This window comes from Balaenoptera physalus, assembly GCF_965194825.1.
Source record: "Balaenoptera physalus genome assembly, chromosome: 5".
In the NCBI taxonomy this organism is placed as follows: Eukaryota; Metazoa; Chordata; class Mammalia; order Artiodactyla; family Balaenopteridae; genus Balaenoptera; species Balaenoptera physalus.
Window position 1 is genome coordinate 36,755,705 of NC_138884.1, and position 15,046 is coordinate 36,770,750.

The 15,046-nt window shown below is 43.2% G+C and overlaps 1 protein-coding gene and 2 long non-coding RNA genes across 19 annotated transcripts in view; 2 read left to right on the forward strand and 1 right to left on the reverse strand.

Moving 5' to 3' along the window:
- SH3D19 (SH3 domain containing 19) overlaps positions 1–12,788 on the reverse strand; it is a 191,167-nt gene extending 178,379 nt beyond the window's left edge. For 5 of the 17 annotated variants that reach the window (XR_014264075.1, XR_014264076.1, XM_082463328.1 and 2 more), the window contains exon 1: positions 11,808–12,785. Coding sequence is in view for 9 of the 17 variants with exons in the window: in XM_082463328.1 (XP_082319454.1) it covers positions 11,808–11,919 (112 nt within the window). In the remaining 8 variants the exon portion in view is untranslated. Of the gene's footprint in view, positions 1–11,807 lie in introns of all 17 variants that reach the window. The other 12 variants (XM_082463319.1, XM_082463310.1, XM_082463315.1 and 9 more) reach the window with 9 other exon arrangements.
- Positions 1–14,635, forward strand: part of LOC309661654 — a 101,576-nt gene extending 86,941 nt beyond the window's left edge. The window contains exon 2 of the long non-coding RNA XR_014264142.1: positions 14,506–14,635. This is a non-coding gene — a long non-coding RNA (uncharacterized lncRNA). The remainder of the gene's footprint in view (positions 1–14,505) is intronic.
- LOC309661656 lies at positions 1,937–6,577 on the forward strand. The gene is made up of 2 exons (XR_014264144.1): positions 1,937–5,923; positions 5,988–6,577. It is a non-coding gene; the product is annotated as an uncharacterized lncRNA (long non-coding RNA).
- Positions 14,636–15,046: the final 411 nt, after the last annotated feature.

Sequence of the window (15,046 nt, forward strand, 5' to 3'; positions counted from 1 at the left end):
TCATAATAGGCAGCAATAACAAACCCTGGGGAGGGAGAAGAATCTGATTTCAGAGTTGCTACATTGTAATATTCAAAATGTCCAGTTTTCAACAAAAAATTATGAGGCACACAAAGAAACAAGAAAGTAATGGCCCATGCACAGAAAAAGAAAAAAAAAAAAAGCAATCAATATAAACAGTTCCTGTGGAAGCCCAGACATTGGACTTAATAGACAAAGACTTTAAATCAGCTATTTCCAATATATTCAAAGAGCTAAAGACACTGTTAACAGAATGAAAAAATAGATTGCAGACTAGGAGAAATATTTTCATATCTCATATCCAACAAAAAATTTGAATGCAAAATATATAAAGAACTCTTTAAAATTCCATAGTATGAAAACAAACAACCCAATTTTAAAATGTGCAAAGATTTGAACATTCTTCACCAAAGATGACATAATGGATGGCAATTAACCACATGAAAAGATGCTCAACATCATTATCCATTAAGGAAAGACACATTAGAGCCACAACAAAGTATCACTACATATCTATCAGAAAGGCTAAAACAAAAACAAAAGCAAACGAGAAAAACCTGATAATACCAAGTGCTGATGAGGGTGTGGAGCAACTGGAACTCTCATTCATTGCTCATAATAATGCAAAATGGTATAGCACCACTCTGGAAAACAGTTTGGCAGTTTCTTGTAAAGTTAAGCATACACTTACATATTACCCATTAAATCAATATCTAGGTACTTAAACCAAAGAAATAAAAACTTGTGTTTATGCAAAAACCTGTATGTTTACAGCAGCTTATTCATAAATACCAAAAACTGAAAATCACCTAAATATCCTTTATCAGGTAAATGGATAAACAAACTGTGGTGCATTAATACAATGGAATATTACTCAGCAGCAAAAGGGAACAAACTATTGACACAGTTAACAACATGAATGAACCTCCACAACAATGTGCTGGGTGAAATGATTCCATTTATATCATATTCTGGAAAAGGCAAAACTACAGAGACATAGAACAGATCAGGGGTTAAATGGTGTAGAGAAGATATGACTGCAAGGGGCAGCACAGGAATTTCGAGGTGATGAAACTGTCTGTATTCTGACCATGGGGGTGGTTACAAGAATCTGTACATGTATCACAGCTCATAGAACTACGTACCCAAAAGAAGTCACCTTTACTGTACGTAAATTTAAAAATTAAAGGAGAAAAAAGACTGCAGGGCTTCAAATTCCAGCTCTTTTTCTCTTTGCCTCGTTGTTCTTATTAAAAACAACCTGACTTTCTGTGTTGTTAAAGGATTACATGAGTTCCTGGCATACGCTAAGCACTAAATTGGTGAGTGATCAATAAAATGTTTTGTTCAGACATGCTAAAGAGTTGGTACTTTTAAAAAACCCACTGCAAGAGGAAGAAATCTAGTTTTTATTTAAAAGAGCAAAGAATTGAAGAATATTGGGATTAAAACCCCTAATTCTTCATCACCTTCATTAAACATTCATTGGAAACCTATGAGGTGATAACTATCAAATTACGTTCTTCAAGGTTTACAGAATCCTTGAGCTCAAGGAGCTACTGAAAGGCTTGTTCCCAGAGCTACGTAGGTATTGGCCGTGATATTTCACACGAAGAGCAAACGCGCTCCAATCAAGGCTTAGTACTCAATGGTGGGTATCACTGCCTCTCTCCTGGGAAGATGCCAACTGCAAGCTCCTTTTCCCGAGTTGGGGCAGATCAGCATCCTTGGACTTGGTGCTCGCTGCGCTGCCCTACACCCCATCCATCATCAGCCGGGTCCATCCTTCCTCGAAAACATCCTTAACATCCACCCTCCGCCCTTTCCGCACAGATAGGGGGTTTGGAGCTTTTTAAGAGGCAGCAACTGCTGTAAGTAACGGCGACTCCCATCTTCCCAGTGTCTCCCTCTTTACCTGAAAAGTAGCCTCCTTTCCTTGGCCAAACGTCCAAATCCACACTTGACCTTTCAGAGCCGATGCGACTGGGACCCAACATGGCGGCGCCCTTGGACAGGGAGGGGCCGCTCGCCTCCCAGAGGAGAAACAGCCGCGGCCAAGGTTACCCTAGAGGGAGGCCGTTCGTTAGGAAGGACTCCGAGAGCTGGACTTGACATCCATCTGCTGCCCCTCAGCCCAAAGCCTGACGCCAGCCGCACTGATGGCGCCAAGTGGCAAACATCTAATGTTCATCATTGCTAAAAAGGCAACAAGAAAAGATCTGGCGCGTCAGAGCATATTGTTTCGGTGAGCCACGGGCAGAGCAGAAATTCACTCTCCATAGTTGCCCGTGGATTCAGATTAGAATAAAAATGTAATCAAACGAACGATAAAGACAACATTACATCATTAAAAAAATTCTATTCTATTTGACAGACATGTATTGAATATGTGCCAGGCACCGTTCTGTGTTATGGGGCTATAACAATGAACAACATAAATCTTCCCTCGTGGAACTCATTACTGAAAGAGTGTCCGCATGGAATCTGCCAATTTTACCTTCTCTCCATTCTAAGAAACCTCAGAACACGCCCCCCCAAGCCCAGAGTCCCATCTGACAGAATCAGCTGCAGGCGATTCTCAAATTCTCGTGTGCAGGTGGCCAGGTGGGTACCACAAGACCCTACCATCCCCTCCAGGAGAAGGGACCAGGGATGGGCCTGAAAAGGTGGCTACTATGTACTTTGTCATTAGCCTCTAAGGTCAACCAGCATGAGACCCCTGCCCCAAAGGGGCACTCTGTGCAGGACCCTGACTGGCCAGCCTACTTAGAGTCTCTTTCTTAGGGAGGCTGACTGTAAGAAAAACAAGAGTCAATTATTCAGTAAGTTCAGAAGCCATGGAAGGAGACAGAAGTGAACTGAGTCACCAAAATGGTGGTGTTAGTAACGTAAAGAATAACAGCCTTCCCAACTTACAAAGGAATGTTCTCCGAGGTAACTATTTGCTGTCAGTTTCCTAGAGCTACTCTTATTTCCAAATGACTTCCAAGGCTACTTCCTGTCTTCCAACTTACTGGAGTATCCTTATAAGCTGCCTCCCGACAGCTGAGGTTAGCAGAACAGACCTCTATTTCTTGCAATCTGAAAGAACGTTAACTATCACATACGTTGCTTTCCAGTTACTTCAATGATAAGTCCTTAACATCATTCTTTATATGGAGTCTTCTTAGGCTATGGATAACGAGGGACTGAATAAAATCCATGTATAAAATGCATGGTGGATTCCATTTATTTATTCTGTTTGACTAAAAGGCATCACAACATAAATTACTTATGATGGAAAAATACTACAGTTCAAATTACAAGAAAGCACACTGAAACCACTCAACATCACATTTTTTAATAGGACACTAAGCCAGTGAGTCTCACCTCACATAGAACTCCCAAAATCCAGTTCTCTAGATACTATACCAAAAGTAATTAATCAGGAAAATCTGAGGGTGGGGTCATGAGCATAGGTCTTTTTAAAAACTCCTCAGTTAATTCTGATGCCCAGCCAGCCCTGAGAACCCTGGCACTGAGGTAGAGGTGATTGAGTACCTTGTAACTCAAAGTGTGGTCCAGGGACCAGAAGCCGCAGCATCACCTGGAACTTGTTAGAAATGCAAAATCTCAGGCTCCACCCCAAACCTACTAAATCAAGATCTGCGTCTTTACAAGATCCCCAGGTGATCTGTAGGCACATTAAAGTTTGAGAAGCACTGTTTAAAGGTCTCATTGCTACAGAAATGTGAGAAATACCACACCACGTTTTAAAGTTGAATGCCTCAAGAAGAAAGGAGAAACAGGAATAGAACAGCATAAAAGATAAAATGTTTGTGATATTAGGCATTTCACATTATTAAGCATCTAATTAAGAGTAATATTCAAACACAAGCCTGCACCTTTTAAAACTTGAAATACCACTCCTTATTCCAAATGAATTTCACCTACAAACCATACCTTCCACTGGCAAGAGTTATACCTCAACGGAGTGACACATATCTACCTTATAATCTCCAGATAGCCTGTTATCTCCACTGAGCTAGTGTGTATTGAGGGGGAGTCCTTGTGAGGAAATAAAGAAACAAGGGTGGTGACAAAGCAAGAAAGGATCATTTACATGGGTGGCCCCATGCTGAGTGAGGGGCCTTCCAGTTTTTTGTGAACACCTCTGTACTAGTTTCAAAGGACTCTTTGGAAATGGTGATATTTATCGCCAGAAAAACGAATTCTCCACATGTGCAAACGTTTTCTTCTGTGCCTTGTTCTTGGCTGGCTCTCAGAAAAAGCATTTAGCTTTCTTCCAGTATAGCGATTCCTTGACTAATGTATCTTCAGAAAACAACACTCCGGTACACTGAAGGCAGCCGTATCGGAAACAAACTCTGAATCCTACACAGCAGCCCCGGCATGAGTTATAGGCTCATCAGTGGTGCCACTGAGAATCTGCTCGTATGCATATCAGAGCAGGGACAAAATCACCTCCTATCACAGCTTCTATTTATTTGTTCCCTGAGAGGTATTCAGACCTGGCACTCGGCAAAATGACAAAATCAGAAAACTGTTTTCAGATTCTATAGGTTTCCTTTGCAATACCCTTAAACTTGTCCAAGTATGACCATGACCCTCTTCAAAAAATGTACATCACACATGAGAACGTGACGTTTAAAAGCATGTTTCCCATAGTAAACTTGTATTTAGAGAATGAATAATTCCCATTCAAAGGATGCAAAAAGGGAGGGGCCTTTAAGTTATTTGTCCAAGGTCACATTATAATAAAGTACAAAATAGCAACAAGAACCTAGGTAACCTCATGTTAACAAAAATAGCCTGGTGGTAAGGAGAGAGAAATATGATCAAGTCAGAACTTTTATCAGTTAGGAATTGCATTCAGCTGCTAATTAAAAGACCTAAGAGAACAGTGGCTTAAATAAGACAGAGTTTATTTTTTCTTAAATAAAGGAGGAGCAGACAATCCAAAGCTCATATGATGACTCTATTACCACTGGAAACTGAGATTCCATCCATTGTTCTGCCCCACCATTCTCAGCTCGTGGCTTCCATCCTCAAGATAACCTCATGACCCAGGATGGCTGCTGTGAGCTACACACCCTTGTCCCTGGTCGGGGATGGAAGGTGATAAGGGCAAAAGGATATTCTGTGCAGTTGAGTCCCCTTTAAAGAATTTTTCTAGAAACCACACTCAACAACTTTTTCTTGCCTCTCATTAGTAGGCTGGGTGAAGCAGTTTCACAGGTGGGTACCTTGCCACAGTCAGCAATATAGGGTTCCACTGACCAAGGAAGATGAGAATAAATACTGGGTAGGAGTCTGAACAGAACCCTACTCCATAGCTTTCTAGCTACGTGACCTTGACTAGATTATTTACCCCCTCTGGGTAATCACCCCCTCCGGTTTCTCATCTGCAAAACTGAAGGAAATCATCGCACCTATCTCATAAGATTGGTATGAGGACTAAGTGAAGGAAATACATGTAAAACAATTAGAATACCACCTGGGACCTAGCACACAATAAATATTAACTCATTATTGTTTGATTATCCAGGGCTTTTCCAAATTCCTCTCATACTCTAACTTCCTCTCCATTTCCAAAGTTGTACCCGTTGATACTCCAGTGTGAATGAGTTTTAGTCACAGGTCATCTCAAGTTGGATACGCATTTCGTGCCTTTCCTTTCTAATTATGAAAGTACGTGCCAGACAACAGCACACATGGGATATTCTGGACAGAACTGGGGTGGAGGAATTGAGCTTACAGTCCCCAAAAGGCAGGGTCTAAACACAATCCCAAGGCAGGTGTTTGGAGAACCTGAAGAAACTAAGGTGAGAGTAAAAAAGAATGATATCTCCTGTGCAGAAGAATTCTAACAGATATATGTAGATATTCTGCCCCCAAGGAGGTGGAGCATACTCCTTATTCCCTAAGTGTGGGCTCTGCATAGTGACTTCCTTTACTTCCTACAGTATGGGGGGGGGGCAGCGGGGAGTGGTAACCTTGGCCTAGAGAAACCTGAAAAACACTCCCTCAGCCAGGAGATCAAAGTCAACATCAACAGTTATAAATGATGTTAATATGATACCCTTAATATGTGGTTAAAATGGTACTTTACCTCCCAAACACCCAAAACTCCAGTCTAAACATGAGAAAAACATCAGACAAATCCCCATAGAGTAACATTCTACAAAATATCTGACCAGTACTCCTCAACACAGTCAAGGCCATCAAGAACAAGAAAAATCTGGGGACTTCCCTGGTGGTGCAGCGGTTGAGAATCCGCCTGCCAATGCAGGGGACACGGGTTCGAGCCCTGGTCTGGGAAGATCCCATATGCTGCGGAGCAACTGGGCCCGTGAGCCACAACTACTGAGCCTGCGCGTCTGGAGCCTGTGCTCCACAACAAGAGAGGCCGCGGTAGTGAGAGGCCCGCGCACCGCGATGAAGAGTGGTCCCCGCTTGCCACAACTAGAGAAAGCCCTCGCACAGAAACCAAGACCCAACACAGCCAAAAATAAATAAATAAATTTAAAAAAAAAAAAAGAAAGAACAAGAAAAATCTGAGAAACCATCACAGCCAAGAGGAGCCTGAGGAGACACGACAGCTACATGTGATGTGGTGTCCTGGATGGGATCCTGCAGAGCAGGAAGAAATCAGGTAAAAACTAAGGAGATGTTAGTAACAGGGAAATCTGGATGTGAAGTAGACGGGAACTCTCTGTACTATCTTAACAATTTTTCTGTAAATCTATAAAACTATTCTAAAAAAACAAAGTTTATTTAAAAAAAGAAAATAAAACAATGATTTACTGTCTGTACACCCCTCCCCCGCCATGCACCCATCCCCACCCAACGGCAAGCTTAGAGTCCCTAAAGGTGAGGCCTACAGCTGCTGAGGGGCAGGAATGGATGTTGAACCTTCATACAAACGAGGGGACCGGGCCTCCTTCCTCCCCACCTTAACCCTGCTCTTCGCTCTGAAGCTACTAGACATATATTTTCATCTTGTACTTAACGGATAATATTTTCATCATACCTATGTTCAGTATTATAAACTCCCCCAGAACACATCCCATGTTCTCTACTGATGAAGTGGAGTGCCCATCTTGAAAGGCAGGTCCCTGCAGCACAACTTAAGCTGACGTGACTGCCTTTTTCCCAGTGAGGCGACATCTTGAGTGTGGCACCTTGGGCTTTTCCCTCATCACAAGGAGCCCGGAGAAACCGCCCCCCCAGATCGGACCCCGCACACTGGCAGGCTTCTGTAAACCGAGTCAGAAGCTATTTTCCTCCTCATCCCCTAGAATCATAAAATGTAATGTTGGAAGCCTCATCCTTTAAATTAATAAGGCAAAAACTAAGGCCCAGAAAGATGCTGTAAATTGCTGGAGGCTAAAGCTAACTGAGAGAGACCCAAACGTTCTGAGGATAAGACTCTAAGTACCATTGAATGTAAAGCTGAAACGATCTGAGGGAAAATAGCTGCCCCCAGAATGTAACATGCCAATGACCTTATAGAAGCACTGCATGAATAGTGGCAAAGTTAAAAAAAAAAAAAAAAATGAAGGGATGCACCCTGGTTAAAAACAGGATGTAGAGTCATTAACTTACCTTTGATTTGTTGAAATCACTTTGAACACAAATACTTATGTCACAAGAATGAGCTTTTTGGGCTTCCCCCGTGGCGCAGTAGTTGAGAATCTGCCTGCCAATGCAGGGGACACGGGTTCGAGCCCTGGTCTGGGAAGATCCCACATGGCCACGGAGCAACTAGGCCCGTGAGCCACAATTGCTGAGCCTGTGCGTCTGGAGCCTGCGCTCCGCAACAAGAGATCTTGGCCGCGACAGTGAGAGGCCCACGCACCGCGATGAAGAGTGGCCCCCGCTTGCCGCAACTAGAGAAAGCCCTCGCACAGAAACGAAGACCCAACACAGCCATAAATAAATAAATTAATTAATTAATTAAAAAAAAAAAAAGAATGAGCTTTTCATTTGTGATGATGAAGAAAGGGTAAACATCAACGACAAGCCACGTTAAAATAGTTTGTATGGTGCAAGGAATGTCGAATGAAGAACTAGTCTCAGTCTTTCAGGGTCTTGTAAGATTGATATATTTCAAAAAGATGCATGAACTCCAAAGCAAAGCAACTACATTTGATTAGAAATGGTGAAGATGCAGTTTTACCTCCTTTTTCTCTGCCAATCTGAAACCCCATAACTATTCCCAAAGGGAGAAAAATGTAGACTTAACGAAGCATCAGATATTTTAACAAAAATATACATAAGTAAACGCTAACAACTTTATAGGAAGTATTCACTATGTGCCTAGCTATGTTCTAAAGGTATTACATATACTAATTCACTTAATCCTCAAACCCTATGCAATAGGTTTTATTAATATTCCCACTTTACAAATAAAGAATGGATGCACAGAGAGGTTAGGTAACTTGCACAAGGTCACACAGTAAGAGGTAAGCCAAGAAATGAACCAAGACTGCCTGGTTCTCTTATGCTAAACTCCACTTGCTAGTCACCATGGACTACTTTATATTCTTATTTATTTCTTTAAAGTATATTAGTCTTACCTTCCTTAATTCTATGACATGTTCTTTAAAAGCAGGGAGCCTATTTTATATATTTCTTTGTATTCCTTGTATTTTCTACACTATTTTGCATACATTTTGTTGACAGGATAACTAGACAGGTCTTCTAAAAGAAGTTGGTGAGTGCAGGATTTTTAAACAACGTGTAAATATATCCATAGTTTCTATGGGACTTAAAATAACTTCCTCAAAATAAATTAGACAACTTTGAAATTCTAATAACAAAAACTGTAAGATGGTGGCCCAGAAGAATTAATGCAGTTTTCAAAACTACACAACTTACTAGACAGAGCCACCTACCATTCTTCCAGGTGATTAAGGGAGGACCTAGAATTTTGTATTCCCTGCCCTTTGGAGAAACAATATAAAAATGTTGTAGGTCAGTCAGAGGTTCTCAGACCCATTTGAGAGTCTGATGAACGCTATGGCACCTCTCTACAAAGAAAGTTAACAAAACTTTAGGAGACAATACAGAAGATATAGGAGAATGTCTTCATGACCTTGGGGTAGGGAAAGCATTCTTAACCAGGGGGACAGTGAGGGAAGGAGGGACACTAATTATAAAGAAAAAGATTCATATAAATACACCTACGTTAAAATTACAGATGTCCACATCAAAAGAAACCACAAACAAACATTTTTTAAATAAACCACAGAGTGGAGCAGATTTTGCAACACATGCAACCGACAGAAGTTGAGATTCCTGCACAAGTAAAGAACTCCAACAAATCAATAAAAAATGATAAGCAAAAAGTGTGCTATAAGAATACAAAGAAAAGAAATTACAGCTGCATGTAACAATAAGGATAAATCTTACAAACTTAATATGGAGTGAAAAAAAGAATGACACTAAAGAAAAATTACAGGATGATTCCACCCGTAAGAAGTTGTAAAATAAACAAAACTAAATAATATTGTATAGGGATGCACAGATAAAACTGTACAGGTAAAACTGCACAGAAAAGCAAGGGAATAAAAGTGGTTCCCTCAAGGGGAAGGAAGAAGCCATGACTGGGAGAGAGTAGAGTTTGCTTAGAAATGATAATATTCTATTTCTCAACTTGGGCACAGGTTACAAGAGTTTTACTTTATGATTTACAGGTTTTATACGTTCTCCTGAATGTACATTGTAAAGTAAAAAAACACATTTCCACAACCACACCTAAATTTAGCATGGAGAGAAGTTCACAGACTCCTTCAAGTCCATAAACCCTAACTTTATGATGTCAACCTCTGTGAGATCAAAGAAAAATGGAAAATCTTTAGACTGTGAGGTGGTGGAGGGAGGAGGGAGCGGATGAGAACAGGAAAAGTGAAAGATTAGAAAGATGTTAAAAAGAAGAAACATGAAGCCTCTGGGTCAGTTCCTACTTTTTCACTTGGAGAGAGAACATCCAGCACAAAACGTAACTAACAAATGCCCAAGCTTGGTAAGGAATGCGATGGAGTCTGAAAAACACACGGGAACTAATGAGGGGAAAGAGGAGCACAGCTTGCAAAGAAATGTAAACTATTAAATAATGTGTCTCAAAAGAAAGAAGCCCGATAATGGCCAGTTTAACCCTCTGCCCACTCCATAATATCTCTGCCCCTCACCCCTTAGTGGAGACAGGGTACACTAAATGGTTAGAAACTGAAAACACCAATTTCTGAGTGAAAAAGGACACTGTGTCACGTATCAGCAAAATATTATCATGGAACTTAGAAAAGCTTCTGGTAGCCTTGGGAAATTAAGGAACTGGGAAAAACAAGTTAAAAAAATGCCATTTCCACCAGCCTTGGAATAAATACACATATTGCAACTAAATGATAAACATCTATCTGGATCATATCTAGTCTGACCTCGGGTACAGCTCTGCACAGTACGTAAGTGAAGCTTTTTGCTGAAGGTAAGAGGAGTCCAAGGCATGTTCAGATCAGTAATTTAACAGCGGAACATCTTTGTAAAGTTTTTTCATTGTATTCTTGCAAGAATTATTTACTCATATCCAGCAATTACCCATTATTTCATTAGGTCTGGGTTTATACTGAACAAAACTATCAGTTATCTTCAAGATGGCTGGTGTTCGTGTGGTTAGTCAAATGCCCCATTTTGATGAAAAGAGTAATGGGCAAAATGAATTATTTTTAAGGCTCCAAGATTGACTATTTCTTCCTGTTCCACTCAAACTCTTTCCTTTCATCCCATTTTCTACCCTCCAGCTGTTCCCCACAGACCCATTATCTTCTTTTAATTCTTCAACTTTCTCTTAGGTTAAGGGAGCCACATAGAAAAGCTGCTCCATGGCTGGGTGGAATGTTCACGATATTCCACTTTCTAAAGGGGCGTTAATGAATGTTCACATCTGAACCTTTCTCACGGCCTTATCTCCCTTTTGTTGTCACCTCCCTAGGTTTGTTCTTCCCTCTTGTTTTCGGATACCTGGCTTATCCAGTTGGAACCAAAGACCAAAGACTGTCCTCTCTATTCTGTTTAATTGAAAAGCTGCCCCGGAAAGAGGGAAGGGGTGCGGATCTACACTTATTCACTCTTCCACTTCTGCGCCAAACTATTGATCCGCACCGCCTTTGCGCACCCCCAAAACACAAGTTACAGGCCCAGAAATGATCAGTCCAAATGAATCGCCTTTTGGAAGGCTATATTCTGGACTGGGGGGTGGGGCTGGGGGTCACCAAGTAACTCTAAAGCAAGTCCTATAGAAAATAGGTGAACTCGGGCGGCTGGGGGTTGGGAGGACAGTCACAGGTCCGAAGTTCAAGAGGCACCGAAACCCGACTGGACGATTCGCATGTGGTTCGACCCGGTTGCGACAGCGGAGGCAAACCTATCGGGAGGGGGCATTCTCCACTGGCCTCTGACTCATCCAGAGATAAGTAACCACCCGGGCCACAAGTTCCAAGCCAGCAGCTCCTGGATTTAGTCTGCATGGAAATTTTGTAGTTTCGGCTCCAGGGCCACTAGCAGGTAGAGACAGGTTTGAATTTCCTCGGGCTCGGCCCCAAAGTGAGGATGGGGATAAAAAAACCACTCTCCCTCCCGTTCGCCTCCTAGAGTTAAAGGTGCCAGTCCCCTCCGGGCGGGCGAGGGAGCCGCCGGCGTCCGGGGCAGGACCTGCGCGGCCCCGGGACGCCCAGCCCTGGGTCCCCGTTGCCCCGGTCCCCCCTCGCGCTGCCCGCGCCCCTCACCTGCTGCCGACTGGCCCGACAGCGCACGGCCCCGGGCGCGGCGCGGGCCCCCGAGCTCCCGGCGCTCGTGCAGCTCTTCGTCCTCGTCCTCCCGCCGCCGGCCTTCAGCCATCGACGAGCTGCGGGCCCCGCGCGCCGGCCGCCAGCTCCGGGCGTCCCGCGCCAGCAGCCTCCGGGCCTGGGAGGAGGCCCCGGGGAGGAGGAGGAGGCGGCGGCGGCGGAAGCGGCTACCTCCGCGGCTCCACCTGCAGCCCGCGAAGGAGCGGCCGGGCGCGGGCCGAGCAGGTTTCCCCGCCTCCTCGCGCGCCCCGGCGACCTCCTTCTCCCGGCTCTGCCTCTCCCACTCTCTTCCCCCTTCCTCTCTCCGGTGTCCGCCCCGCAGAGCTGGAGCCGGGATCGGGCGGGGTCTGGCCGGGCCTCGCCTCCTCGGGGAGGGGTTACCGGCCGCCGAGGCCGCCTCAGAGCCGCACGCGCTGCAACCACCCGCTCCACCAAAACAAACGTGTACAAAATAAATAAACCGGATAGGAAGGGGGGAAAGAGGAGGCGGCCTGGCCTCTTCCTGCCCTTTCACAGTATTCCGGTGTTAACAGGAAACCCATTTGCTTGACACTTAAACCAAAGGAGGAGGAACCTGCCGGTAGCCGGACTTGGAGAGCTGGGGCAGCTGGAGCCTCTGAACTTGGGAACAAACTCGGCTTGGAGTTTGGTAGCGCCTTCGCAGTTGCAGGCTTTTTTCTTTCCCTCTCTTTTCGCCCTTTCAAATCGAGCCTCTGGGCAGAGCCCAGAGGATTTTTAAGGCAGTGAATCGCCTCTGTATGATACTATAATAGTGGATACATGTCATTACACATTTGTCCAATCCCACAGAAAGTACAACAGGGAGGGTGAACCCTAATGTAAACCAAAGACTTTGGGTGATTATGATATGTCCGTGTAAATTCATCAGTTGTAACAAATGTACCACTCTGTTGGGGGGGGGTTGTTGATAATGGGGAAGGCTGTGCAGGGGTGGGGACAGGAAGACCTGGAAAATCTCAATCTTCAGCTCAGTTTGGCTGTGAACTGGAACTGCTCCAAAATATAAAGTCTAATAATAAAAAAAGTACATCTTCTTCCTTAAGAGCCCGGGACCTGATTATTTGCAGAAAGGCAATTTGGTGAAGAGACAGAGCAGTGTCTCTGGAGTCAGAAGCTGTCACTTGAAGCACTTCCCTAAAGCTGAAAAGAATGGGCTAAGAAAGTTATTCTGTATCTCTGTATAGTACACATCTTCGGTTCGCACTCGCACATACACACTTTCGCACAGAGAGGGGCAGATTCTCACATCTCGGAAAAAGATATCCAAGATGCAGGCAGAGACGTTGCCTGGACATGACTCCATAGGACACTCCCCGATGGAATGAACAGGACTTTATCTTCAGCCTCTTGCTCTATTTTTGAAAGCTTGTGAGGGCTCCTAATGTTCAGCATGTAAGAGAGAAACAGAGAGGGAGAAACGGGTCACTGAAAATAGAATCGCCAGGCACACCTGAGCGCTGTCTCTTTACCTTTTAAATAGTGCTTGTTGCTGCCAGAGAAAATCTTTCTGCTTTTAAGCAGAAAAGAACCACAATCGATTGTGTGGAATTGAGGTCAAATTCACAAGTGAGACTTTACTGCATAAGCAGTTAAATAAGTAGACATCCGGACCACTTGAAGTTAAACTAGAAAGAAAGAAAGGTTCTGGACCTTTAGGGTTGTTTTCAGTGTTTGGGTATTTGTCACTTACCTTAGAGGATGAGGAGTCATTTGGAAGCCCCTACCCTGACAGCAGCCCAATTTCACAAAGCTGTCATTCTCCACTATTCAGTTTCTCAGTTTGAAAAGGGCTGAAAGTGTTCTGGATGTCCATCCAATCAGAGCTTTAGGAACCCGTGCCCTTTCGAGGTGTAGGCTCAAGCTGACTTTCCATTCAACAAACACTTATGTAACTATTGTATGACAAATACCACAATAAGTGCTGTGGGGAGATTCAAAAGAAGGAAAGAAATATTTACCCTGGGGCCCATGGTAGGTGCTTTTCACATAGGTTTTCTCATTTTCAATGAACAAAACATATTTCCTGTCCTAGCCTGACAGAGGGGGACTGACCCAGTTTACCACAAAACAAGGCAAAATGTGGTAAATTCTACAATAAATGTATAACCTTAGGCAAGAGTGCCAAGATAATTCAATAGAGAAAGAATTGTCTTTGCAAAAGAGAGAATCTGAACCCCACTTTATACCGTATGAAAGAATTAACTCAAAATGGATCATAGATCTAAATGTAAGAGCTAGAATTATAAAGCTCTTCAAAGAAAACTTCAAAGTAAATTAAATTTAAAAGGTTTAATCCTTAAATAGGATTAAACTCTTATGAACTTGTGTTAGGCAATAGTTTCTTAGAGTGTCGCTTATACCAAAATGTATAAGTGACAAAAAAATAAATAAATTGGGCCTCACCAAAATCAAGAACTTTTGTGCTTCACAGGACATCATCAAGAAAGTAAAAAGACGGGCTTCCCTGGTGGTGCAGTGGTTGGGAATCTGCCTGCTAATGCAGGGGACACGGGTTCGAGCCCTGGTCTGGGAAGATCCCACATGGCGCGGAGCAACTAGGCCCGTGAGCCACAATTACTGAGTCTGCGCATCTGGAGCCTGTGCTCCGCAACAAGAGAGGCCGCGACAGTGAGAGGCCCGCGCACCGCGATGAAGAGTGGTCCCCGCTCGCCACGACTAGAGAAAGCCCTTGCACAGAAACGAAGACCCAACACAGCCAAAAATAAATATATAAAAAATAAATAAATAAATAAAAGATTACTATAAAAAAAAAAAAAAAAGAAAGTAAAAAGACGACTCTCAGAATGTGAAAAAATATTCGTAAATCATATATCTGGTAAGGGACTTGTATGCTGAATATATAAAGAACTGAAAACTCAAAAAAAAAAATAATTAGCCTAATTTTTAAAAGAACATTCTCCAAAGAAGATATACAAATGGCCAATATGTACATGAAAAGATGTTCAACCTTATTAGTCATTAGGGACAAGTAAATTAAAACCTCAGTGTGATACCACTTAACACATACCAGGATGACTAATGTAAAAAAGATAGACAATAACGTGTTACAAGGATATGGAGAAATTTCAGCCCTCATACACGGCTGGTGAGAATGTAACATGGCACAGCCACTTTGGGAAACAGTTTGGCAGTCCTCA